General features: G+C 46.4%; 10 protein-coding genes across 10 annotated transcripts; 4 read left to right on the top strand and 6 right to left on the bottom strand.

The window, feature by feature from the left end:
* Positions 1-482: 482 nt before the first annotated feature.
* On the top strand, positions 483-3,804 carry TRUGW13939_07280 (uncharacterized protein; the record flags this gene model as incomplete). The annotated part of the gene is made up of 5 exons (XM_035490421.1): positions 483-599; positions 658-2,139; positions 2,201-2,470; positions 2,522-3,160; positions 3,211-3,804. 5 exons carry the CDS (start codon positions 483-485, stop codon positions 3,802-3,804), a joined length of 3,102 nt encoding a protein of 1,033 aa, XP_035346314.1.
* Positions 3,805-4,033: 229 nt separating this feature from the next.
* On the bottom strand, positions 4,034-5,823 carry TRUGW13939_07279 (uncharacterized protein; the record flags this gene model as incomplete). Its single annotated transcript, XM_035490420.1, has 2 exons — positions 4,034-5,495; positions 5,564-5,823. 2 exons carry the CDS (start codon positions 5,821-5,823, stop codon positions 4,034-4,036), a joined length of 1,722 nt encoding a protein of 573 aa, XP_035346313.1.
* A 232-nt stretch (positions 5,824-6,055) lies between these two features.
* TRUGW13939_07278 (uncharacterized protein) lies at positions 6,056-6,824 on the top strand (the record flags this gene model as incomplete). Its single annotated transcript, XM_035490419.1, has 4 exons — positions 6,056-6,126; positions 6,183-6,239; positions 6,315-6,677; positions 6,743-6,824. 4 exons carry the CDS (start codon positions 6,056-6,058, stop codon positions 6,822-6,824), a joined length of 573 nt encoding a protein of 190 aa, XP_035346312.1.
* A 479-nt stretch (positions 6,825-7,303) lies between these two features.
* Positions 7,304-9,168, bottom strand: TRUGW13939_07277 (uncharacterized protein; the record flags this gene model as incomplete). The annotated part of the gene is made up of 2 exons (XM_035490418.1): positions 7,304-8,121; positions 8,178-9,168. The coding sequence occupies 2 exons, from the start codon at positions 9,166-9,168 to the stop codon at positions 7,304-7,306; spliced, it is 1,809 nt and encodes a 602-aa protein (XP_035346311.1).
* A 972-nt stretch (positions 9,169-10,140) lies between these two features.
* Positions 10,141-11,812, top strand: TRUGW13939_07276 (uncharacterized protein; the record flags this gene model as incomplete). The annotated part of the gene is made up of 3 exons (XM_035490417.1): positions 10,141-10,147; positions 10,455-10,924; positions 11,120-11,812. 3 exons carry the CDS (start codon positions 10,141-10,143, stop codon positions 11,810-11,812), a joined length of 1,170 nt encoding a protein of 389 aa, XP_035346310.1.
* A 531-nt stretch (positions 11,813-12,343) lies between these two features.
* TRUGW13939_07275 (uncharacterized protein) lies at positions 12,344-13,515 on the top strand (the record flags this gene model as incomplete). The annotated part of the gene is made up of 5 exons (XM_035490416.1): positions 12,344-12,480; positions 12,547-12,629; positions 12,690-12,936; positions 12,988-13,252; positions 13,315-13,515. 5 exons carry the CDS (start codon positions 12,344-12,346, stop codon positions 13,513-13,515), a joined length of 933 nt encoding a protein of 310 aa, XP_035346309.1.
* Positions 13,516-14,149: 634 nt separating this feature from the next.
* Positions 14,150-14,754, bottom strand: TRUGW13939_07274 (uncharacterized protein; the record flags this gene model as incomplete). Its single annotated transcript, XM_035490415.1, has 2 exons — positions 14,150-14,443; positions 14,503-14,754. The coding sequence occupies 2 exons, from the start codon at positions 14,752-14,754 to the stop codon at positions 14,150-14,152; spliced, it is 546 nt and encodes a 181-aa protein (XP_035346308.1).
* A 1,549-nt stretch (positions 14,755-16,303) lies between these two features.
* Positions 16,304-17,913, bottom strand: TRUGW13939_07273 (uncharacterized protein; the record flags this gene model as incomplete). The annotated part of the gene is made up of 3 exons (XM_035490414.1): positions 16,304-17,253; positions 17,316-17,634; positions 17,725-17,913. 3 exons carry the CDS (start codon positions 17,911-17,913, stop codon positions 16,304-16,306), a joined length of 1,458 nt encoding a protein of 485 aa, XP_035346307.1.
* Positions 17,914-18,685: 772 nt separating this feature from the next.
* TRUGW13939_07272 (uncharacterized protein) lies at positions 18,686-21,454 on the bottom strand (the record flags this gene model as incomplete). Its single annotated transcript, XM_035490413.1, has 10 exons — positions 18,686-19,140; positions 19,204-19,322; positions 19,370-19,485; positions 19,557-19,637; positions 19,712-20,085; positions 20,399-20,563; positions 20,627-21,051; positions 21,122-21,193; positions 21,253-21,359; positions 21,410-21,454. 10 exons carry the CDS (start codon positions 21,452-21,454, stop codon positions 18,686-18,688), a joined length of 1,959 nt encoding a protein of 652 aa, XP_035346306.1.
* Positions 21,455-22,302: 848 nt separating this feature from the next.
* On the bottom strand, positions 22,303-22,652 carry TRUGW13939_07271 (uncharacterized protein; the record flags this gene model as incomplete). Its single annotated transcript, XM_035490412.1, has 2 exons — positions 22,303-22,434; positions 22,518-22,652. The coding sequence occupies 2 exons, from the start codon at positions 22,650-22,652 to the stop codon at positions 22,303-22,305; spliced, it is 267 nt and encodes an 88-aa protein (XP_035346305.1).
* Positions 22,653-23,996: the final 1,344 nt, after the last annotated feature.

The following is a 23,996-nucleotide window of genomic DNA, read 5'->3' as shown; positions in this document are numbered from 1 at the left end:
GTTTGGTTTGGCATTGTCGAAACTCAGCTCCACCATGGGAAGAGCGATGGAGGGGCGACATGACTGACGGTGTCAAACTTTTTGGACGGCCCACATTCTGGCTTCGTTTCTTGGGTCGCTGCTTGTGAGCCAGTTACAGGAGGCCCGATGGTCTGGGTTCGCATACGCACAGAACAAGCATGAATCTTGCAATTAGCTACAGCAGGAAGAAGAAGAAGACGACGAAAACGAAGAAGCGACCACCCCACGCTCTGCAAGCAAGTACAATGATAGCAAGTAGTCAATAAGGAAGGAGCCCGTGTTCGGTAACGGCCGAAATCGGGTATCGTACGGTGTATTACTAGCCTAGCCGCTTTTGTTCTGCACTAAGCCTCATTTGGCGTAATGACGGATAAGAATCTTACAGAAACAAAAAAAAATATTGGAATTCGCAGCTTCCTCGCAGTAGGCGCAATTGCACACCAGCCACGAACTGACTCAACATGCCTTCTGTTTCTGCCGAGGATGTCGATTTTCCTCTGGCAAAGCGCCAAAGGACTTTGCAGCCCCGATCTGCAAAGAAGGATGAGCCGAGCTCCAGGATTTTTTCGCATTTCAGAGTGAGTGGTGAAGCGTGCAGAGGGTTGATTGAATCGCAGCTAATGAACGTCTATGCAGACTCTCGGTCTAGTTTCTCCAACTTCGGTGCCATTTACATCGGTGCGACTAGGAAAATCAACGTATCAAATCACAACGTCCATTGGAAATGTGCTGCAGACATACGATTTCAAACGCGGGCTGAGTTTGGTCTTTGCAAGTCAGCCTCGTACTCCGAAACCGATCACAGCGACCTTTGCGTGGAGAAACGTGGTGTTCGCAGCATGGGGTGGTCAACAGGTTGGTGATGAATCCGGGGTGTGGGTTTTTCGACGTGGAAAGAAGATTGCTTCTCTAGAAGCAACGCCTTCTTTCGCAGGGCCAGTTACTCGCCTGTTGGTTTTCGGGTCGTGGATTGTTGGCTGTTGCGAAAGCTGCATCCAAGTATGGAATTCTACATCATACGCCCATTATACAACCTTGATCGCAAAGCCCTCGCGAAGCACTCCCGATCTTCCCATATTCACCGGCAATATCTGCACTATGCCGACGTATCTGAATAAAATATTTGCGGGACGATATGACGGTACTGTGGAAATATGGAACATCAGCTCGGGGAAACTGCTACACACCATCCTCCCTCTGACTGCACAGGACGGAGCGGTTACGGCCATCGAGCCCACCCCGGCTCTTTCACACATCGCTATAGCTTATAAAGCCGGAACTGTTGTGGTCCGAAACGTGGATACTGAACAAGCTGTTCTGTCTCTCAATTCCAACAGCCCCCATCCCGTTACGTCGATTTCTTTTCGTACGGATGGTATAGGTGCTGGAGATGAAGGGAGACTCCCGGGTGTTATGGCCACTGCAACAAGCTACAGTGGGGATATAACTCTGTGGGATCTCAACAATGGGGGAAGAAGAACCGGTACTCTAAGAGAAGCCCATGAACTGCACCAGAAAGACTCGGACGGCGGTGTCAATAAAACTGAATTCTTGGATGGTCAACCATTTCTGATATCCTCTGGGCGAGACAACGCTTTGCGGTCATGGATATTCGATGAGTCTCCATTTTCACCGATTCCGAGAATGCTGCATAGTCGGGGTGGCCACGCTGCAGCCGTCAGCGCTCTTTCATTCCTTCCTGCATCCTCTGATGGCAGTGATTCTGCGGGGAAATGGTTGCTAAGCGGTTCCAAGGACCACAGTCTGTGGGGTTTCAGTCTACGCAAAGATAGCCAGAACAGCGAATTATCGCAAGGGAATATTAAAAGCAAGAGTCAGAAGAAAGGCATCCTGAGATCTGGGCCGACATCCGAGGATCTCAAGGCACCTGAAATCACATCGATTGCTTGCTCTCTCAACCGTGACGCCGGTATGGGGGCCAGCAGTCAGCAAGTTTGGACAAACTCAAAAGATGCCAAAAAGTCCTTGCAAAACGCAAATGGGTGGGAAAGCATCGTGACCGGTCACAAGGGGGACAAATTCGCGCGCACGTGGTATTGGGGAAAGAAAAAGGCCGGTCGATGGGCTTTCGAAACGAGTGATGGGACAGAGGTGAAGGTATGTGGTCTTTTTCTTTTCCGGCATACGTATTTTTCGTTGATGTACTGACTGATATCAGAGCGTGGCAATCTCAACGTGTGGCACCTTTGCCGTGATAGGCTCAGCAGGTGGCAGTGTGGATATGTTCAACCTCCAGTCCGGTGTGCATAGACAGCATTTTCCTCCAAGGGTTTCAACCCAAAAGTCACGATTGTCTTTGCCAGGCACCGCTGTTAGGCTGCACCGGCCAGACGAATCACACAAGAAACATACAAAAGCCGTGACTGGCATCGCAATAGACAGTCTTAATCGATATGTCGTAAGCTGTGGCCTGGACGGCAAGGTTAAGGTACATACTACCCCAATTACAAACAAGGGTTCTGTGCTGATTCAAATATAGTTCTGGGACTTTAGTACGGGGCGTTTGTTCACTGAATTGAACTGGTCACCGATGACGGCCATTACTGGTCTGCGAGCCAGCAATATCAATGAGCTTGTGGCTTTCAGTTGTGATGATTTGTCGATTCGCGTAGTCGATCTGGAAACCAAGCGAGTTGTTCGAGAACTATGGGGATGCCGGGGGCAGGTCAACGACTTTGCCTTTTCTAATGACGGTAGATGGATCGTTGCATCGTCGATGGACTCTGCCATCAGAGTCTGGGACCTCCCAACAGGCCATTTGATTGATAAAATCCAAGTCCCAACGACATGCACTGCGTTGGCGTTTTCGGGTACCGGAGAGTTCCTTGCAACTGCTCATGCCGATGAATTAGGTATACATATCTGGAACAACAAAAGTCTTTTCTCAACTCTCCAACCGAACCACATCGATGAGATGAACACGGAACAAAATTGGGATTCATCGGCGATTACGGAAACGAAGTCCGGCATGATTGATGCTGCTTATGCGGTGGAGGCAGAAGGCGGAAATCAGGAACCATCGATCATCTCCACTGAACAGCTCGGAGACGATCTAATGACCTTAAGCATAGTGCCCCGGTCGTCATGGCAAACGCTCATCAACCTGGAAACTATAAAGGTATGTCTATTCTTTGAACGCTTCCCTTTGGCAAGACTAACTTTGAATAGGAGCGCAATAAACCAAAGGAGCCCTCTAAAGCTCCGGAAAGAGCACCTTTCTTTTTGCAGACCATCGATGAAAAAGAGAAAGCTGGTACTGATGCACGACTCACACAGGAGCCCGCAACAGCTGAACTGTCGCGGGCTTCGGTCATCCAGAATCATCAAATCCTCCCATCACAAAAAGACCATGTCAGCAAGCTCCTCAAAACTGGTGCCAGTCGTCAAAACTTTGCGCCTTTTATTGACTACTTCAAAACGCTGTCGCCGGGAAAAATCGATTTGGAGATACGGTCCCTGAACGTTCAATTCTCCTCTCAGGGCCACAGTGAACTGGTAGACTTTGTCAACGCGCTAACCGAACGACTACGCCAAAAGAAAGACTTTGAGCTTGTGAATGCATGGATGGCAGTCCTCCTAAAGGTCCACGGCGAACTTATCAGAAATATATGGGAGGCGCAGGACACTGAAACCGGCTCGTCGCATGCGTTGCAAGCTGCGCTTATGGCGTGGAAAAGAGAGCAACAGAGCGAGACTAAGCGGTTGTCTGAGTTGATGGGTTACTGCCGAGGAGTCGTCGGATTTCTTCGGTCAACGAGGTGATGACTTTACTCTCTGGGTCTTCTCGTGATTTCCTTGCGTGCTAGTGGGTAGTCTGCAAGATTTTACTCTGGAATCATGGGGATTTCTTGATTAGTAACGCCTTTTGTATATATACCCTAAAAAGAACGACTTTTGTCAACTGGTGCAATGTCTCACGGTGAAGGAGACGAATAGGCCACATTTTTGCACCTTCTCTAAATCAAAATATCTATTGGAATTCTATCATATATCATACATTGTAAAACTCGTCTCTAACTTCTCTATATGATCTCATCAAAACATGTAGCGGAGGCAACGTCGACAAAATTGCATGCAATTGGCCAACTAGTCCTTGACTATGTGGCACAGTCGTGATTATCTGAGAAAGTATCCGTAGCGAATACAGCACCGACTGCATCTGAGCCAAAGCGTGGATTTCTTCCCAACCAACAACACTGCTGCTACTGTTATTGATCTTTTTAGTTTTGCCAAAACCAAGGAAAGAAGCCAAGGCCTGTTTGTCGAGGCGAGGAGGAAGGGTGTCTGTGGCATTCAGATGTATTTCAGCTATGGCGAATATGCGCCAGAAAATCGGGCTGCCGTCTTCCTGCGGGTTTGCAGTCTGGATGTGGTTGAATATGTCGAGGAGACGTCGCGCCTCTAGGTCAATAGTTTCACGGGTATAGAGAGCCACTTGATCGAAGCAGAACCGTGTGCCTCTGCGCGTGCATTCGGTGATGGTAGAGTATTTCACCACCCCTGTAGGATTGAAGTTGAGCAAGGAAAACGCAAGTCTCCTGATACGACTACCCTCAGCCCACCCACACCGTCTCGAGTGGTCTTCCTGCAGAAATGGTAAATATATTCGAGGCGTTTCTTCCAAATATTCACTAGTCCAGAGGCACTGTACCAGCAGCTCAGACAGCCGGACATCAATGCCCCTTAAAAGGGACGGGTCAAGCGAGCCATTCTGAAAGCACTGGAAATCGTACTGTCTCATGAATTCGGTATATGCTGCTGGTACAGGCTGGCTTGATTCAGCAGAAGCGTGTTTTGCACGGCGAATGAGCTCTCTGAATCCTGCATGGGGGTCGAGGCTCAATTCATACGCAAAGTAGGATAGAGCTGGTATTCCAAGTCGACGTGAGACTGAGCCTGGGGAAATGCTCATCGCTCTAACTGTAGACTGAGACGGATCTTTGTCATACCAGCTCTCGGTGGAAAAAGTGTTGAAGAAAATTACGGAGCTGGACGATCCAAAGTCATAAACGAGCAGGTCAGAGTCACTCGTTAGAATGGCCAGTCCAGGTTCTCGATATGCAAGCGCAGCACAAGCAATGTCAGCCTCGCCAGGGACAACCTCACAGATATCCGACCAGGGATGGTCAGTGTCGTCCATGTAAAGGTTGGCTAAATTTCCCAGCAAATTTGATTTTATTTCAGAGATATTCCACCTCGAAACCAGGTCTTCAATGACAGCCGATACCATAAAGGCATTCTCTGGAAGTTTTGGGCGCTTTCCAGAGGATTCAAACCCCTGAAATAGGTCTCTGGGCCAAATCGCAACAGCACCGCGCTCCACTGAGATAAGTCCACTTTCTCTACTCGTGGCTCTGCAAAACGTCTCGAGCTGTTTTCGGGACTTTTCGAGTCTCGACAGTCTTGTGTCTCGCTTATGCAAGGGAAGAGCGCCATCAAAATATATCTTCAATCTATATCGTGGATTCTCCCTCAGTATACATGTTTCTGGGGCAATTCACAAGATACCCAGTATACGTACACGCTTATATTCAGAGTCTTTAAGAGCACGAGATAGTTCATGACAGCAACACTGACTTCATTACAGCTAGGTTGCCGGTCGATTTGGCTGAGACGCGAACTGCCCTTCGAGGCCAAGATCGAATGGACATGGTACACGAGAGCGGGACCGTCGATCACGACGGACCTGACGGAGTTTGTTGAGGGGCCATCATGACTTCCGCCAAAGACGATAGGCTCTGATAGAGAGGCGAGATGTCGAGACAGATTGGGGATGCCCATGTCGCGAACATGGTGGGAGGAAATAATGAGTGTGGGGGAAGCAACAATCAGAATCCGCGATAAGAAAATGATAGAAATAAAAGTGGGGACGAGCAACGCTAAGATAAGCGCAACCGCAGATTTTCTTTTTCAACACCCAACACGGCGCATTCGTCCTTCTTGTTTGCTTCTAATTCTGCCTATCGAGTTTTTTTCTGTGCTGTCAGGACCTGCCGAAGGAGCGTTTTCAACAATGGGTGTGAAGAAGAAGGTTCGCAAGTTTGCTCAGGTCAAAAGGGCTATCACTTTGCGAGATAATCGACTGTGAGTTCATCTGCCATTCCAAAGAATTATCTAACTTACTTACTCGTCTCTATCAGAAAACCCCAATCAGAGACGACCGACAAGAAAAAAGAGGACGATGTAGTGCGCGAAATGTGAGTTGGCTTGCGCCTCCCTGCGATTCTCGTTTTTGGAAACGTTATTTTACTAACACAAGACAAAACCATCAGCCCTCAGGTTTCGTCGTCTCTATTTTTCCAGTACAACACATCTTTAACGCCGCCGTACTCGGTACTTGTCGATACCAATTTCCTCTCTCACAGCGTCCAGCATAAACTGGAGGTGATTCCGACGATGATGGACTGCCTCTACGCGAAATGCATTCCCATCATCACAGACTGCGTGCTGGCCGAGTTGGAGAAGCTGGGGCAGAAATACCGACTGGCTCTGCGGATCGCCAAGGATCCCCGTTTCGAGCGAGTAAAATGTGATCACAAGGGCACCTATGCAGATGACTGTATCGTGGACCGGGTGATCAAACATAGAATCTACATTGTCGCCACCAACGATCGAGATCTCAAAAGAAGAGTTCGGTAAGCAAAAGAACCGGTTTTATTTTCCGAGTGGTACATTTGCTAATGGAAGATGATTTCTGCAGAAAAATTCCTGGTGTTCCAATTATGAACGTTGCGCGGGGGAAATACACGATAGAACGCCTCCCCGATGCGCCGGAGAAATAGTATAAGTCGTCGATTTAGAGAGTCATGGTCGGAGTTTTATGGAGTCAATTTGAATTTTTAAACTATCATTCTAGTCAAATGAATAACAACACAGCCTAGTTTTGAAGAAATGCAACAAGATGCAACAAGGTGATTTCTTGTCCACCACCTACTTACAATTCTTACTTTTCCCTACCAACTAGATATACATGTAGATGTACAAATGGGTTCCTACTAAGGCAATGGATTCATACTTGAAACTAAACGGCAAGAATCTGACCTGACATGACCTCATCCTAAAATCTAATAATAAAGAGAGACAAACAATACACACTCCAGCCAAACAGGAACACGATGATATTCAAACCGAGAGAAGTAGTTTAACTGGAACCTCCCAGTATCGATAACTCATTCCTTCAGTACTTGAACCACCCCGTCTTTGCTTAGGTAGGGTAAAGGGATTGTAGGGTGCCTCCTCGGCCACACCACTTGTTCTCCGGTCAGGTTCTCGATTTCGTCCTTGACAGCGTCAAAGGGAATAAAGAAGCCCAACCCAGTCGATATACAGCCACCAAACAACAAGCCAACAATGAAGGCGGAACTTCGGCGAGAAGTTTTTCCAAGGGGAGTGGTCTTCCCCAGTCGTATAAGCTCACAATAAACGTGCCCGAGTCTCCTGGTGTTGCAAAAGTTTCGGTTCTATGATTCGATTCCCATACAGGCGAAACGGTCCATGCAGACACCAGATTCCCGTCATTGCCGTCGAATGAGTCGAACATTATATCGGCCTTGAAGGGGTTTACCACACCCTGATGTTTGAGCCCTGTTTCGCCTAATTTCGCAACAAAATCAATGCCATTTCCCAGCCCGTCAACATCCCAGGTGTCACACATGGCCCGGTCGGTACCAACGTCCCATTCATTTCGGGACTCTGGGACAGCAGAGCCGACGTCGACCAACGCAACATCCATCATCAATTTATTTTGGACTGGGCTCAACACATACTTCCGGCAGGAAAGTGTAGCAGCCGCGACTGATCTGATGCACGGGTTTTGTTGTTGCGCCGTTCTTAGGTTATTCCTGGCGGCGTCAAGCTCTAGTTGAGTCTTCCTCAAAAGACGTTCACATTTCTGGGCTGTCCCCGGATCCTTGGTTGCCTCGTATACCTCCTGGACCCGAAGATTATTTGATTCAAGGTGTGCAATATGCTCAGTCGGGCGATATGCATATTTTTGACGAGTTTTTCCGGATGGTGATTGAATCGCGATCGGATGTCCATTTTGGTAGTGCTGTTTTTTATATGTGACTTCTCGATCGGCTGTGTCTCTTTTGTTAGCGGTTTCAGATGCAACCAAGGTGAAATTGGAAACTTACAAGTTGGAAGAACTACGTGCCCACTTGTGAGGCCGTAGGTGGTTTGTATCTTTGTCTCCTCGTTTTGTGTTGTGACATAGCCACCCAGTCTCCCCCCAGGAAGGAAGTCAGCCTCGGCCGTGGGGGTTCCATTCAACAGATTCTGCCTCTCGGTCTCGGTCTGCGGGCTAATCTTGTTGCCTGGTTTCGGCGGCCGATTTAATTCGGTTGCATCTCCAGGCAAGAAGGGTCGGAAGAAATCGTTGTAAAGTAATGGGCCGACGCTCTGTCGAATTTCGATGCCAATGTTCTCCGGGAGTATAGATTGAAGCTTATCCTGTATTTTGGCCCATCGGTCATCCTCGGCGTTGATGGCACTCAAAAAAAGGACTATTTCATGATCAGACGCTCTCGGACCAACTGCACGCAACCCTATAGGCATCATCACCTGGAACATTCGAGGATAACCGTCAAAGATCTCCAGGACCTTTTCTCGATAACCCCCTTCCTTTTCCCACTCTGGGACGAGGCTTTTGTCGGTAGCAGGGAGCTCGCATAATTGGCAGGATTTCATGTATTCATGGTCGAATAATTCCATCCCGGTGACTTGGCTGGCTAGTGTCTTGATGACTTTGTAGATCTTGGGAATCGCTAATACCCATGTCACACTATTGCTTGCCTCCTTTTCGTAAATACAACGGACGATCAAACGAATCTGGGTTGGAGAGGGGGTGTCCAACTCATGATCGTACGCACGATAAGCGAGTTGGATTGGGTGAGCGATGTTGTCCCAGGTAAAGCTGCGAAGAGCGATACTATGCTCATCAAGGACCTCCTTGACCTGTGCACGCAGCTCTAGGAGGTTTAATGAAGCGAGAATGGGGTTTCCTTCAGGAAGGAAACGCGTGCCGACTGGCTGTGCACAGAGGCGTGGGTATCCGGCGCGATATGGCCAACGCATGTCGACATCGGTGACCTTGATGGCGCTGTTTTCTTCAGATGCAATTGCCATTTTTCTTCGATCTAGACGGTGAGTTAGAGATTTAGGTCCGGTGGACTTTACAGATATGATTAGTCGGCTTTGCGATTTCTCCGTTTACTCACACGGGGATGTACCGGAGAGATGAAAGAACCAGGTGTTGGATACAAGGACTGGTCAATCTGCCAATGGTTCATTGGTTTGTGCTCAACATGAATTGATAGTAATGGAGAGAATAAACGAGTTATATACACCCATTTTCGACGCCTCCAGGAGAAAATCGGCCGTTATTCTCTTCTAGACTACACAAAACAGTTGCCTGTGGCATGAGGCCAATCTTAGTCGGAGATCATCAGGACTTTTCTTTGTTTTCTTTGCCGTTCCTTTTGTATTCCACTAGTTTTTCCATGGAACGAAAATGACTAGGCCGAGAGAGATTGGGTTTTTTTTGTTTGTTTATTTTTGCTTTCTTTCCCCTCAATCCTATTACATTGGCCCCCCCTCGTAGAAATATTGCCAATCGATGTCTGGAGTACCCTATAAATATAGAAGGTATTTTCTTTCTTTCTTTCTTTAACGGCATTGGGTGCAAGCCTCGTTTATGTGGATGTCCATATGGTTTCGGGGTGTGGGCATGGTGAAAAACCCACTTCTCCCTAATTTAGTACGTCTTTGGCTACAATACACAGGGTGTTCTGGGGAAGGTGACTGCAGGCACTACTGTATAAAAGGTACCATCGACAGTAACACCCGGGGCCGCCATCTAGATTGGGACTTGGTTTTCATATGCCGTTAGGCCGGGCCTATAACATAGGCTAGGTCGTACTGTAGTAAGTTACCCAAGAGCCGAAAAAAAGAACAACAGTCAGAGGAGCTGGATGAAAGAGAAAGATGACTGTCCGCTGGGCATGAACAGTCATATCCAGCTCTATATTTAGCACCAGTTTAAGCACCGATCTTCTTTTTACTGCCCAGGCTAAACCATGCATATGCACTTTACAGTCAATGGGTGGTTGTTAAAGCATGAATTTGTGAACCCCACCAATGGACTGTCACATTTTTGGGTGAGATTATCACTTTGGTTATTTTAATTGGATACCAAAAGATTGACCAGCATATACTTATAACAATTTGCATAGAGACTAATCCCAAAACAGTAGGTAGGCGGTTAGGGTTTGAGTACCCAGCACCTAAAAATAAGTTACACCGCCAGTGTTTCCCTAAAATTAAACCAAAAAAGTACAAAAGAGCGAGTATACAGCATTGCATATGTACCTTATTAATATTAACTGGTTATCGAAAGAGCTGACACTGGCCAGGAAGTGCGGAGCGTGAGATTATCCGAAAGGGCGGCCGGCAGACTCTGCGCCAGCATCGCTCTTTATGCTTGACTTCATTCAACACCGACAACGTCCACATAATTGATCCCGAGGACAGACTATTTGCCTCCAGTGGGGCAATTTATCCTGGCGGTCCCAGCACCTGGTATGTGGTTGACTGGGATCAACGCCGGCTTGTTTCTGTCACCATGGACGAGGAACTTGAGTCGGAGGATCCTGCGTTGGAGCATCTCCTGAAGCACATCGATGACCTCGCGCCTGACGTCTACGAAATTTACGTCTCCTCCGAGGGATTTTTGATATCCACATCTACTGACGCAAAGGATGACGAAACATACTGTCCTTTCTATCCCCCGCTCAGCACAGTCCAAAACGCCGAGGATGTCCAGGTTATCTCACGGGCAGGACTCGAAGAACTGGATAGACTGAGTGCAAACGTCGATCTCGTCGTATGTCCACGGTCCCCAGAACCTACCAAGAAGGCATGTGGAAACCTTGTCCATTACCGCTTTCCAGACATCTAACTTTTAGGTGTAGCTTGTCTTCAAGTACTACTTTCTCTTCCAACACATAAGCTATGCGTGGCATGAGATGAGCTTATGGAGCCGTCTCCTAAACACCCAAATATTGTTCCCTTTGACAAGATAGTCGTGGATGAACTTAAAGGGCGGTTCGTTGGCTTTACAACAGTATACATTGCGGGAGGCACCCTAGAGGAGAACAAAACGCGCCAGTTCAAGTTAAAGTGGCTCCAACAACTTATTGACGTCGTTGACGAGCTGAATCTGAACCTGGGGATTGCGCATCAGGATGTCGCCCCGCGAAACATTGTTATAAATGAGGAAACGGACTCCTTGATGCTGTTCGACTTCAATTTCTCGGTTCGTATTGGACGGGCAGGGTACTCGGAACCTCGGAATGATATCAAGGGAGTCATGTTCTCCATGTATGAAATCATCACCCGCAATGATGATCTGCGCGATATAAGGCACGAGGATCAAGACGTCTCGGTTATTGAAAACCAGGACTGGGTGAAACATCCAGATGTTCTACTGGACCACCCCGTCTCGGAATTCCGTGCGTTACTCACGAGGTGGTGCGAGAAGCGACGGTCTGGGAAGCATATCACTGTACGCACAGAGGCTCCCAATTTCCTGGACTGGCCGCCTCTTCCTGATCCGCCGCTTTCCGAAGTCGAAACTCACTATCAAGATGGAACGGCAGTGAAAAAGTTGAAAAAGGTGTATCAATGGAGGAGAACTGAGTTGCGGGAACTAGGCAGGACAATTCTAAACTGGCAGCGCCCTCCCCAGAGAAGGCTTGCACAGAATGCCTAAAAAGGCTATCTACCTCCATTTTGGCCATTTCAACAGTACATCACAGTATATTTATAACTACACCCGTCTTGAAACGCAGATACTTTTAAACTTTGACACGAGAGCAATTATAAACGGCAAACATATCGCTTTGAAGAGGAAATTATCGGATTTCCAATCTGAATGTTCCTTTCTCGTTGCCCCTATTGGCTGGCCGTCTAATCGACATGAATTATGGTCAAATTGGAAGCCAAAGTCGGAAGCAAAAATAAAAGCACACAAAGGAAAAACCGACAAATTAAAAAACAGCCCCTGTAAATCACAAAACTACGAACGCTGAATGGTAATACTCAGCGCATACTCGTTACAGTATGTAGTACTAAAAATAAACTAGCATTGATAAGCTGATAGGGTGTCGCGGTCCTAGTGGGGCGACCAAGATCCGACGGTCTTGACCCCGTTCTGAGATAACCACCTAATACTTTCTCATCATCAGGCACAACAATAATAATGTACCTAGAATTTGGGTAGACAAACAAATTTCATCGAGCCATGAATTTTCGAGCCTTAACCTTTTACACTGCCCTGGCAGTCACCCTATCCATCTTGCTATACCTTCGCAACTCCTACTGGCTTGTTCCGCCTTCAATATCAAACTCCGCAAGACCGCGAATGTACTGGTTCGCCTTGTGAGTCTTCGTTTGCGCAAAACATGCGTTTAAAAAAAAGCTTCATTAATAACATTGGCTATATAGTGGTGATTCCTACTCCGCGACAGGTTTCGATATCGGCTCTACGCAACCTTCGGCATCAAACCCGACGGGAAATGCTGCTCCCGGTATGTCTCTACTTAGACTTAAAAAGTAAATAGCAATGATTTCTAATATGCTATGATTAGGTCTGGGCACGCAAAGCGGCGGCGATAACTGGATCGGATACCTGACTACAGAGTACAACACGAGTTTAATTCTATCATACAACCTAGCCATCGCTGGCGCAACAATTGATAATTCACTAGCCACTTGGGAATTCGATGATGTGGCTTCCCAAGTAGCCGCATTCCGATCAAATTATGCCTCGAGACCAGAATCTGCACCTTGGACGGCGAACAATGCCCTTGCCTCGTTCTGGGTTGGAATTAACGAGTAAGTTTCTCTCTTCCCAAGGTACTTATCCCAGAGAACTAATAATCCAAGCGTTTACTATGGCTTCGCGCATGATGAAGACCCTTCTACCTTCGTCCCTACATTGCTAGACAAATACCGATCGCTCGTCGAGGATATTTATTCTGACGGCGTGCGACAGTTCCTTTTTCTAAATTGTCCGCCATCAACTCGCAGTCCGCAGGTACATGAAGAAAACGATTTACCAGAACAATTTGATCGTCATGCCGCGATGGTGTCGGCGTACAATGACGGTCTGGTAGATATGGCGTTTCAGTTCAGCCAGGATCATGACGATGTAAGTACATTAACTTTTACCCTTATACGAGAATTGCAGATCTAACGTGTATGGCACCATAGTCAACCGTCGTCTTTTATGACTCGTGGGCTTTTATGACACGTGTTCTTGACAATCCTGCTGAATATGGTTATCAAGATGCCACGTGCATAAATGACGATGGGTCTAGTTGTGTGTGGTGGAATAACTTGCATCCCGGCTGGACGTATCACAGATCCCAAGCTGACGATATGCTGGCCAGTCTTACGCCTCTCGGGTGGTGATATCACCTAAGATTCTCTATCTGATGACTATACAGTGCAAAATATAGAGCACGGAGTACGGAGTATGAAGTAATGACCACCAAGGCAGGCTTGGCCGAAGATATGTTGCTTCCAATGTTGATAAATATCTTGTTTGAGCGCTGTTGGCAGGTCATATAAGTATATAAAAATTTTCAATATTATTTTATATTATCCATTATATTTCTTTATGATATTTATCATCTAAATAATATATTCAATGTTAATACCGTAATATTGTATTAGATATGCCTGACCATTCAGGCAGGCAGGCCACATGCGCCGCGGTCAACGTATATGGGCAGGCCACCATATGGTTATGGTGCTTTCCCAACCAAAACAGTAATTAAAATAATATGTATAAAACTAAGAAATAAAAGATAATAGTAAACTACATAGATTAACAAGATCAAGCATCTTCTATATAACAGTAAACCGCACTACTAAGAAATCTATAGGTAAAGGCACACTAACGTGCACATGGTACCTCGAGTCACGATCCAAACGACATGAAAATATGAAACGTATAATAAGAAACAAATATATTGATGCCTTGATACGCGGTGTACGTTACGCAAAAATAGCAGTATAGGCTAGTCACATCATAATGAAGATTCTAGCAAGGAACGGGGAGAGCAGGCAGGGTGGCCGGTGCATCAAACAGGTCAAGCTCCGCCTGGCGACGACGAGTCAATCCGTCTACAACCTGGCCATTTACCTTATTCCACTGAGGCAGCTCATCGTGTGTAACAATAACGACGTCCTCGCCGCCATTCATACGGCTCACGAGATCAGAATTCCCCATGTTTCCAGCGCCAACATTGTAGGTCCATGAAACCAGGGCGCCATATTGATTATCATTCAGAGTGACGGGATCGGCGAGTGCATTGGTGAGGGCATCTTGATAAGTCTGGAGTAAAATGGTTAAAATACCCATACCGAAGAGTGGTCTTCAAGAAAGAAACCTACCACGAGATCACCTGCTAGAAGCTGGCTTGCAGCCTCCTCAGTCAGGGGCTGGTTTGGAACTTCAGAGCATGTTGAGTCCGAACAGAGGTGTCCATAGCCAATAGTAGGGTTTCCGAATCCATCATCGTACACACTTGGCTGGAATGATTCGAAGCTTTTGATCAGGTTCAAACCGTTCTGGTTGACAGGAGGGCCAGTGCAGGCGACGGCCAAAGCGGGTAGAGTAGCGACAAGAAGGTGTTTGAAGGCCATTTTGATTGAGATATTGTTTAAACAGTAAGACTGTCTGGCACTTTAAAACAGAGATGGTCTGTTTCTGCCGCCTTTATATAGTTTTGGGTTTGTGAAGAATCTTATTTATAGATCGAAAAGACAATAATGGAACGCCAAAACACGAGGTTGAACTAGCTGGAACACGGCGATCGACATCGTGGATACGAGAATTAGAACCGATTCAAGTAGAATACGAAGGAAAGTGATGGGGATCTGCGGTATACAGGAACCTGCTACGGCTCTACTACCAATCATTCTGGATACATAATTAGTCCTACGGGGTACTTTAATGTGTCATTCAAAGTGAACATAAGATTTAAGCGCATGGTTCAGCTGAGAAGACAACCTCGTATCGCACTAGGGACTTGTAGCTGGCCCCCACTACAAGGTCGGTCGGGTGTAAGGTGGTAGGTTGCCAGGCACTGTTGATCAACGTGAACAAGTCAGGGAAGGGAGTAATATTGGATGACTATGGTGGCACTCTTATGCTTCTCATATTGTGTCTAAGAGGACCTAAAGTCCAGTCCTCCAGATAATAGGACTAGAAATCAATCGGAGCGAATAGAATTGAAAAGAAACCACTTCATAACCACTAACCACGAAACAGAGAAAGTGAGTTGTAGAAAACGGGGATTACCATAATCGGAAATCTGGAAGCGTGCGGAAGAAAAATAACATACATCTTATATTTCTGAGGGGTAGCGCACGACTTCCTTATCTACATTAGAAGGGCGGCAATAAATGTTTTATCAAGTATAATATAAGATTATAAAATAGCTAGTCAATAGTCTTCTATTAGTTTATTAAATAACAATTCGGCGTTTTATATCAAGGCCCAACTTATCTATCAATTGATATATAATATAAAAGGTGCAACAAGGTCGTACCTCTACTGCAACAAACGGCCCGGCATTTCAATATCGCAATGGCCCTAAAGAAACATTTATATAAACCAATCTAATTACTATATAAATTAGGATATGCTATTTATAGATTCCATCAATTTGATATATATTTTCACCCCTAATTTGCACCATTTCCGCGCTATTATCAAGCAAGCGCCAAGATCCGGCAGTTTGACAGAGGCAATCACGCATGTTAATAAAAGTACGACATCCTAGTTAAAAATGGCTAGAATATTTGATTTTGATAAGGAATTAGATAAAATAATTATGGTTATTAAGAAATTGTTATTCTGATATCTGACTCTGGGCAAATAAACATGTAATCCCATGATGGACATGGTTTCAAAGCTATAAAAATATGTATACAAGTCTCCCTATCCCGAATACCTAGCCAAATCATATCGACTAGGATGAGTTGGAAGGATTTTTTGTACAAGCTTGTATTTCTCTTTCTTAGGTGAAGGATCAATTTGGTTAGTCAGATTCGACCCCAGAATGAGATCATGCTTGATTCAAAGATGTAGTTGTAGAGAGTATGTAACGATAAACGCTCGTGAAAATATCATTATATGTGCTGGGTATATAATCTATGAGATGCAATATAGAAAACTGAAAATCTACCGTCAAGTCCACATCCAGAGCGTCAATACAAAACCTGCCACTGTCATTACCGCAGGTAGATGCGTCAAGCCACCCATCAAACTGCTCCTCGTGGTTGCTGCACCGCTACTGCCAGTGGCAGATGCCACCGCACCAGTTATCACGGCGGTTGCATCAGATCCAGCTCCGACGACTGAAGTGACGGGATTGGAAACAGCAGTCGCTCCGGGAACGCTCGAAGACCCAGTGCCAATCTCTTGGATATCTTGCGATGTCGAGTTGAAATTTGTCTGGGCAAGGGAGATTTCGTTGTTGGCAATATCGTACACAACATATGCGCTTCGAAGAAACGTGTCACCGAGGACAACGGTGCTGGTACCGGCAGGGGCAATGCCAAAGACACATGCGGAGGTTCCATCAGGATACGTTGATCCTGTTCCGGCTTCAAGAACCATCTCGCTCATGTCAACAGAAATGGACGGGCTCGAAAACGTAAAGGTGAAATTCTTGTCGTCGTTCATATACGAGCAGGGAACATAGCCTACTCCACTGGCGGTATCATAAGTAACACCAACATCATCGTATATATCCTCCACTATCGAGTCTGGGAGGTATGTCAAACTACTCCCAGAATCCAAAAGGACTGCGGCCGGGAGATCGGAAGAATTGTATTTTTTGTCGGTTGAGCCATTATCAAATGCGACCCCCGTTAGAGTGATGAGAAACTCGGCGTATTCTCCGTCGACACGCAGAATAGGCAGCGTCTCGAGGTCACCAATATATTTATCAGAGTCGACTCCACCGAAAAGGATAGACCCGGTGTTTGCGTCTAAATCATTCAGCCATAAGCTGTACGCATTTGAGTTGATTAGCTTGTCGTCAACCATGGCCTTCGGGAGGTTGGCATAGGGAGATGTTCGAGCTCGGCTGACCTCGGCCTCATTGATAGGATAACCGAGCCCAAGCACACCCTCTAGTGAGCACAAAGAAATTAGTCTTTACATATTCTGCATCGGCTGGAAGTTATGCGCTTACCAGTTGAATCTGATGAATACCCAATACCGAATTGGAAAGACTTCAGAGTCGCTCCGCCAATCGAAATGGTATCAGTGACATAGTCACCCGCAGCACCAGAGCCATCGACATATGAGATGTTGAAATCGGAAGATAAATATTCGTATGTCGACGAAGAATTGGCATCATATGTTCCAGATGTAGCACAGTTGTCGCCTTTGCCGCTACAGAGAGTAGAAGAGGCAGTATTGCACCATAGATCACTGCTTCCAGTATCTAGACTCAGGCGTACTTTTTGGGCTGGCGTTCCTAGGGTGACATTACAGAAATATAGCGTTTCCTAAGTTTTTGTCAGCAACGGCAAATATAGTCAAGGCAGAGCCTCCAAGGAGCACTGCAGCTAAGATGGAAAGGTGATTATCATGCTCACCTCATTATCAAGCGATTCAATCACCGTCATACTCCTCCGCCTGAGGTCTCTGGTTGCTGGATCTGGCACATGGTTTCGCGTGATATCCAGTGATACCACAGTCGCTACATCTCTCTTGTGAAGAGAAATGGCCTGCCCGACATCGAAATTTGCAACGGCCAGGAAAACAGCAAGCGTACTCCACATCATTGCTTGTGCGCGTATCGACAAGGCGATCGTCCAGCAGCGATTTCCGAACGTTTGATAGAGGAGACGAGACGTGTTCACACCCTTATAAAAGAGGCTGCCCCCATGAGCAGCGTAGACCGTTGGCGACGCTGGCAGGAAATACTGCCCCGTCCATCTGCTGAGCCGCAGTGGGAGCACTCGTCATGAAGTGCGACTTCAGCCGTAAGCTTAAGAGTCAAGACTCCACAGGAGTCCACACTGGGGCCAACAATGGCCTAGTATGCTGTACAGCCCACAAATAGGCGTGGGTTGGGGCTGCCAATGCCTCACTAGAGTCACTACGAGGCCAGAAGCCGCGTATGATCGTCGCGCTAGAGGATTAAAGGCAGACTGGCCGTCTCGGCGGATAACAGGAACCGTTGTGGTTCGCCCCAACGTGTTTTTTTTTTTTTTTTTGTGGAAGGATGGCCCATCATCACGCGATGAGTTGCGCCCGCCAACTCGTTAGCAACTTGTCGCTGTAGTCGGCAACTTTGCAAAGCTTTGAAGGCGGTTTACGGCCTCGTTGACGATGACGTGTGAGCTGACGACGAGGCTACGCCTCGGCATCGGCGCTAGACGCTTTCGGACTGGCGCGGCCGAGAGCACCACTGCTCGGTTTGACAGAAAAAAGAAACAAAGAAAAAGAGTCTCTAGTTTCTTTCCTCCTACTAAATTACACTTTGGTCCAGCACAGGACAGTCTCTATTCGTACACGTACACGTACACCCACACGCACCCACTCTGTTATATATTACAAACCCAAGGCAGAGCGGACCGCTCCCATGGTTATGTCCGCGTTGGCGCGTGCCTGGCGAGCGCCTTCTTCTGCCACGCCTTCAAGATAACCAGCTTCTTTACCGATGATCTCAAAGTACCGCTCGCGGATGTCCCGGAGATGGGCGTCGATTGTTGTGGCAACAACTGACTTTAACGACTTCATGCTGGTCGATCTCAGTTCATCCGCCAACTCGGTACATGTTTTCCCACTCGAATCAAAATGGCCGAGGATCTCGATTAGATTGGAAACGCCCGGCCGATTGTCCGGATCGTAGGTGATGTTCGGTTCCGAGTCCGTCAGCGCCTGTTTGATCTTCTTATGTATGTCTTCGCCCGAATCCGTGAGGAGAATTCTGGATCTGGGGTCAGCGTCCGATTTGGACATCTTGCGGAGAGGACTCTTGAGGGACATGACACGCTTCGCAGGCGCTGTTAAGCGAGAAGTGTCAGCAGTCAACAACTATTCGCATGAGCCAGGCGGGTTTCACGTACAAATCAAACCCTCGGGCGCCGGAAATATCGGCCCGAAAAGGTGGTTGAAGCTGTTTGCGGTGTATCGCGTGAACTCGATATGCTGTTTTTGATCATCTCCAACAGGGACATGAGTTGCTCTGACCAGTTAGCAACGGCATTGTATGAACTCGTAGAAGGCACTAACCTATGGACTAGAATGTCTGCTGCTTGGAGAACTGGATAGGAAAAGAGACCCAATCTCAGCTTAGACGTCGCGTTTGTATCATCTAAACTGACGTCCTCTGGTAGCTGTAGTTTACTCTAGACAAGATGTCAGTGGCCAATGCACAAAATAAACAGATTGAGATTTTTTTTATTAAAAAATAACATACTTTCCATTGAGTCATACGGGAGAGATAGCCCATAGAAGCTACTGTACTCAAAATCCACATCAGCTCTGCATGCGCCGGGACCTGTACTTGTGTGTTAGAGAAACATAGTCGCATAGCACCCCCCAGGCAACAACTGAGTCCAACGAGGTGCGTACAGCAGACTGAAAAAATAACGTGGAGCGCTTCGGATCTAGTCCAATTGCCAGAAGCACCGCGAATATTTCCCTCCTCCATTGGCGAAGCTGAGAAGCCTCTTGGGGTACCGTCAAGGCATGTAGGTCGACAACCGAGAATATCAATTTCCTATCCCCCGTGGACTCATTTTGTAATCGGACCCATTCACGTAAAGCGCCCAAATAATTCCCTAGGTGCGGAATCCCCGTTGGTTGTATCCCGGAGAAAATAATCTGTTGTTGTGATGACGAGGAGGCTGCGGCCGATGTCTGGAGATTTCGGTGTGGTAGGAAAGATCCGGAAAGCTTGGAAACCGGTCGAAAGGGATGCCGGAGAATTCTGTTAGCTTTCACAGCTGGATGACAACGCATCGTGGTCGTCTAGTGAGCGTGGTCGCGGAAGATGAAGAGCCATGGTTTTCACATGTCCGGTACATTACATGTCACGTGAATACCGTGCCTGACTATAAATTCAAGGCTTGCCATACAAATTTTGAACGGTCTATCTGGAACTGAAAGTACTAGTATGGAAATGTTTCAATCTTATATTATCTTTTGATTGAATTGATTCAAAAAGTCCAGGACACAGTATATATACACATATGTTACAAAAACAAAAACAAAAAAGGTGCTGAACTGCAATTCCATCCAGAGCTTCTTATCCTTTACGAACTTCATTGAGTGGACTCTGAAGATTCGCAAACCGTTCGCTGTCGAGATAGCTTCCGACCGATTGGCTTTCTTTAGCACCCTTGCGCTGCCCAAATTGCGCAAAGTATGGTTCGAGCGTCTTGTTCACATCTTCGACAGCGGCGTCCAGACCACCAGCAACATCTATCACATGAATATCGATTAGCAAATATGAATCTAGATTCTTGGAATGTTGGTTTGAATTACCGAGATCATCAAAGTCCCAAACATTGGCTTTCATTCCCACACCGTAAAATGCGTGCCTTCGGAGAAATGCCAGCCACAACTGGACACTATCTTGATGGCCATCCTTGATCTGTATAAGCCGGCGTAATGTAATTCGTTCAAAGTTCTCCTGGCTTTTCTTGTGAATGAAATTGCTGCGAGGCACAGTCCAACGTTCGACAATGCGTGGGAGCGGAACGGGGCCGGAGACAGGAAGTTTTAGATAATATGCAGCCCGGATAGCAAAATCTGCAAAAAATTCCAGGTTGCGCACACTGTAAGACCGAAGCTGAAGATCGCAAACGGGAAGACCGTGTTCTGCCGTCCTTCTGAGTGGTCGTAGGTATAATGCTTGAACGCTTCGTGGGAGACGAAATTTCTCGCCGGTGTCATCTAATCGTAGCGGCCTGTGGAAGAGAATACATGTCAGCAAATACAACAGAATATTTTTCAATAAAAAGACTTTTGGCAAATTACCATGGCTTGACCGGCTCTGCTTCCTTCTCTTGTTCACCTTCTTTAGGTTGTTTAGTGGTGGCGGTGGATGGTCTTTCGCGACTGTTAGCACTAAATTTCATTTTGAAAAATAAAGCGAAAAATGAGCTCACGGTGGTTTTGCGGCCTTTCCCTCTTTCTTGTCAACCGTCGTTTTTGTTGTTGAAGGTTCTGAGGGCGGCGGCGCCTGTGTTGCGAATGATCGGGTGAACAATGCGGCCTATAGCGGTCAGAGGTCTACTATATATTTGTAGAGCGAGTCAGTATTACCTGCAACGACCTCCCAGAGGGCCGCAATAGGTTTTTGGCCAGCATACTGGGCAATTGGGGGGGCATATAAGTCGACGATCGTAGGGGTAACAAATAATGTCGACTCGCCCGAAAAAGGCGCCTTTCCGCACACCGCCTTTTAGGGATTCTGCCGCTTATTAAAAGCATTCCTCTCTGTACTGATACCGGTAAATACACATGGCAGAATATTTAAGACAGCTGGAACATGTCAATTAGGTCTAACTAAATATTGCTAGTATTCTTCACTCTTTTCATTTATTTTCGGCATTGGTCTAGCCTGGTATATCCTCCATATCTAAATGGCTGCATATAAACAGGCAACGTAAAGGAAACAACGACAGCCCTATTAGGCCGAGTGTCGATTTCTTCCTGGGGTTCTTCGTCCATCCAATCAATGGTATTATTTGCCCTCATTAGAGCCTTATCTAACGACGAAGATGGATAATATTCAACGGCCTTCCCATCCCTAGTGTGTATGCTGGCGCCTGTGATAAACCATAGATTGAATGCCTAAGAGACGAAAAGTCTTTTGGTGCAGCTGTCAACAGTTTATGACAACATGAAAAGCAAGCCGAGCAGCTCATTAGAAGCCAGCCTTGCATATTCATAGGGATGACTCTGACTATGAAATTTGATCTCAAGGTAAATGATGTGAAATATGTCTTCGGAAGTATTATAGATCTGGGAAATGGAAGTAGGCACCTTCAGTAAAGTTTGGTTGACTTTGACAGCGACATATTGTTCCTTGCTATTCCAGCCACACCTGTTCTTCCCACCAGAAAAGAAACCCATCTGGGTTGCTATTTCCTTGAGAGAGAGAGAAAGAGTCTTCCCAGGATGTGGATCAGGCGACCCAAGCCTGTGCCATTCCGTTATAGTGAATTCTTCTTCGTCTTTTCGACCATTCCCACAGCAGTGAAACTTCCCACGACTTGAAACTCGATCTCGGTATTGTCTTCGACATCTTCTACTTCATCAGGCTTATCCGCAGCTTCCTGAAGAATCTGGCTTCCATCCTCAATGCTGGTGAATATGCCATCGGATAAATAGAAGTCTTCATCGCCTGTGTCATGGATTGAGCATCTACCATGACGATGTCTTCTATCTCAGCTGTAATGTTCGACGGGACCTTTTCCATTGTCTTTGCGGGGCTGAATACTTGATTAGATCCAGTATCAGCCATGACAACGTCTTCAGCAACGTCTTCAGAAGCGTCTTCCATCCAAGTTGTAATGTTATATGGCGTTTCTTCCATCGTATTCGATGCCAAATCGAAAACTGCATTCAATACACCACCAGCGATGACTTCTTGGCGAGTATTCCTTTTGTTCTACAAAGCTTTGGCCAAGCAAGTTTTTCTTTGGTCCAAACATTCGACCGCTCTTTTGGGGGTGTTTGACCTTTTGGCCACTTGTATTTGTATTTTGATGGACACCTCAGCATGGCATATAAGAGTACCAATATACCAGAAATCAAGGTATCTCCCAACTCTTCTAGGCTCCGAAGATTCCCCTGTTTTGAAATCTTTGGAATACAGCCAACCTTGTATTTCAAGATGCAAAGTTGAGATTGTCATCGTCTCATAAAGTCTCGCTCCATTTTGGCTCTTGTGAATATTTGCCTCGATAATATTGCTAAGAATATTTTGGCTTTCTTGGGAGACTCCTTCTGGTATGTTCAAGGTCCAGAGACAGATAAAATGTGCTTTTCTATGGCCATTTCATTCGATATGATATGGTAGTGTAGCGTGTCATTTTTCCCGTTGTTTATTGCTCTCATGTGTTGCTTTACTCTCCGTTTGGAGTCTCGAGCCTGACCAACATAAAACCGTGCATAATCGTGATCACGGTCATCGAGCACCATATCGAGATAGCCAGTGTTCGCATTGTGTTGCGAATATTCTTCTCAGTCTAGTAATGCTAGTCAGTGAGGTCCTTCAAAAGTTTATATACAAAGAAATAGAGCGTACATGGTTATTTCAATCCTTTGGCCTCTAAATCTCGGATTGGGCGGTCGACAGAGATACACAATATTTTCCTCACCATCTCCATAGCGTAGGCTATTAGAGAGCAAAATGGTATTTCATTTCGAACAATATCAGATTTGATATTGTCGATATAGGTTGACAGGTCAAGGATTAGGTTTGGGGTAGACCTCTAGGTGTTATTTGATAGCTTGACAAGAACTGAATTGGCTGTCTGAAGGATTGTTATTGGATTTGTGTGAGGTTCGCTTAGAGAAGCCATTTTCATTGTTCCCTTGCACGTGATAGTACGTTGGCCTGAGGCAGATATCATCATCTGATATCTCCACTAGCTTCTAGATGATCGATTGTGTAAGACTCCATACATGTAACAATACTTGACCTCCACATGAGTTGATAACTCCCTTGTATGGAATATGACCTAGTCTAGGGTCATTCCCCCTCCAGAGTTCACGGGTCAGACGGAGAATTGCGTTTGAGAGGTTTGGGAACCCCATCGAGGAAGGAGGGGATGGTTGTAGGTTGCGTTGTGCACGCAGTGCCAAATGCTAATTGATGATGGGATTGTCTTGTCTCGGCGGA

The sequence above is a fragment of the Talaromyces rugulosus genome, chromosome IV, assembly GCF_013368755.1.
Source record: "Talaromyces rugulosus chromosome IV, complete sequence".
Taxonomy (NCBI): Eukaryota; Fungi; Ascomycota; class Eurotiomycetes; order Eurotiales; family Trichocomaceae; genus Talaromyces; species Talaromyces rugulosus.
Note: the sequence above shows the minus strand (reverse complement) of the source record. Positions and strands in the feature narration are given on the sequence as shown.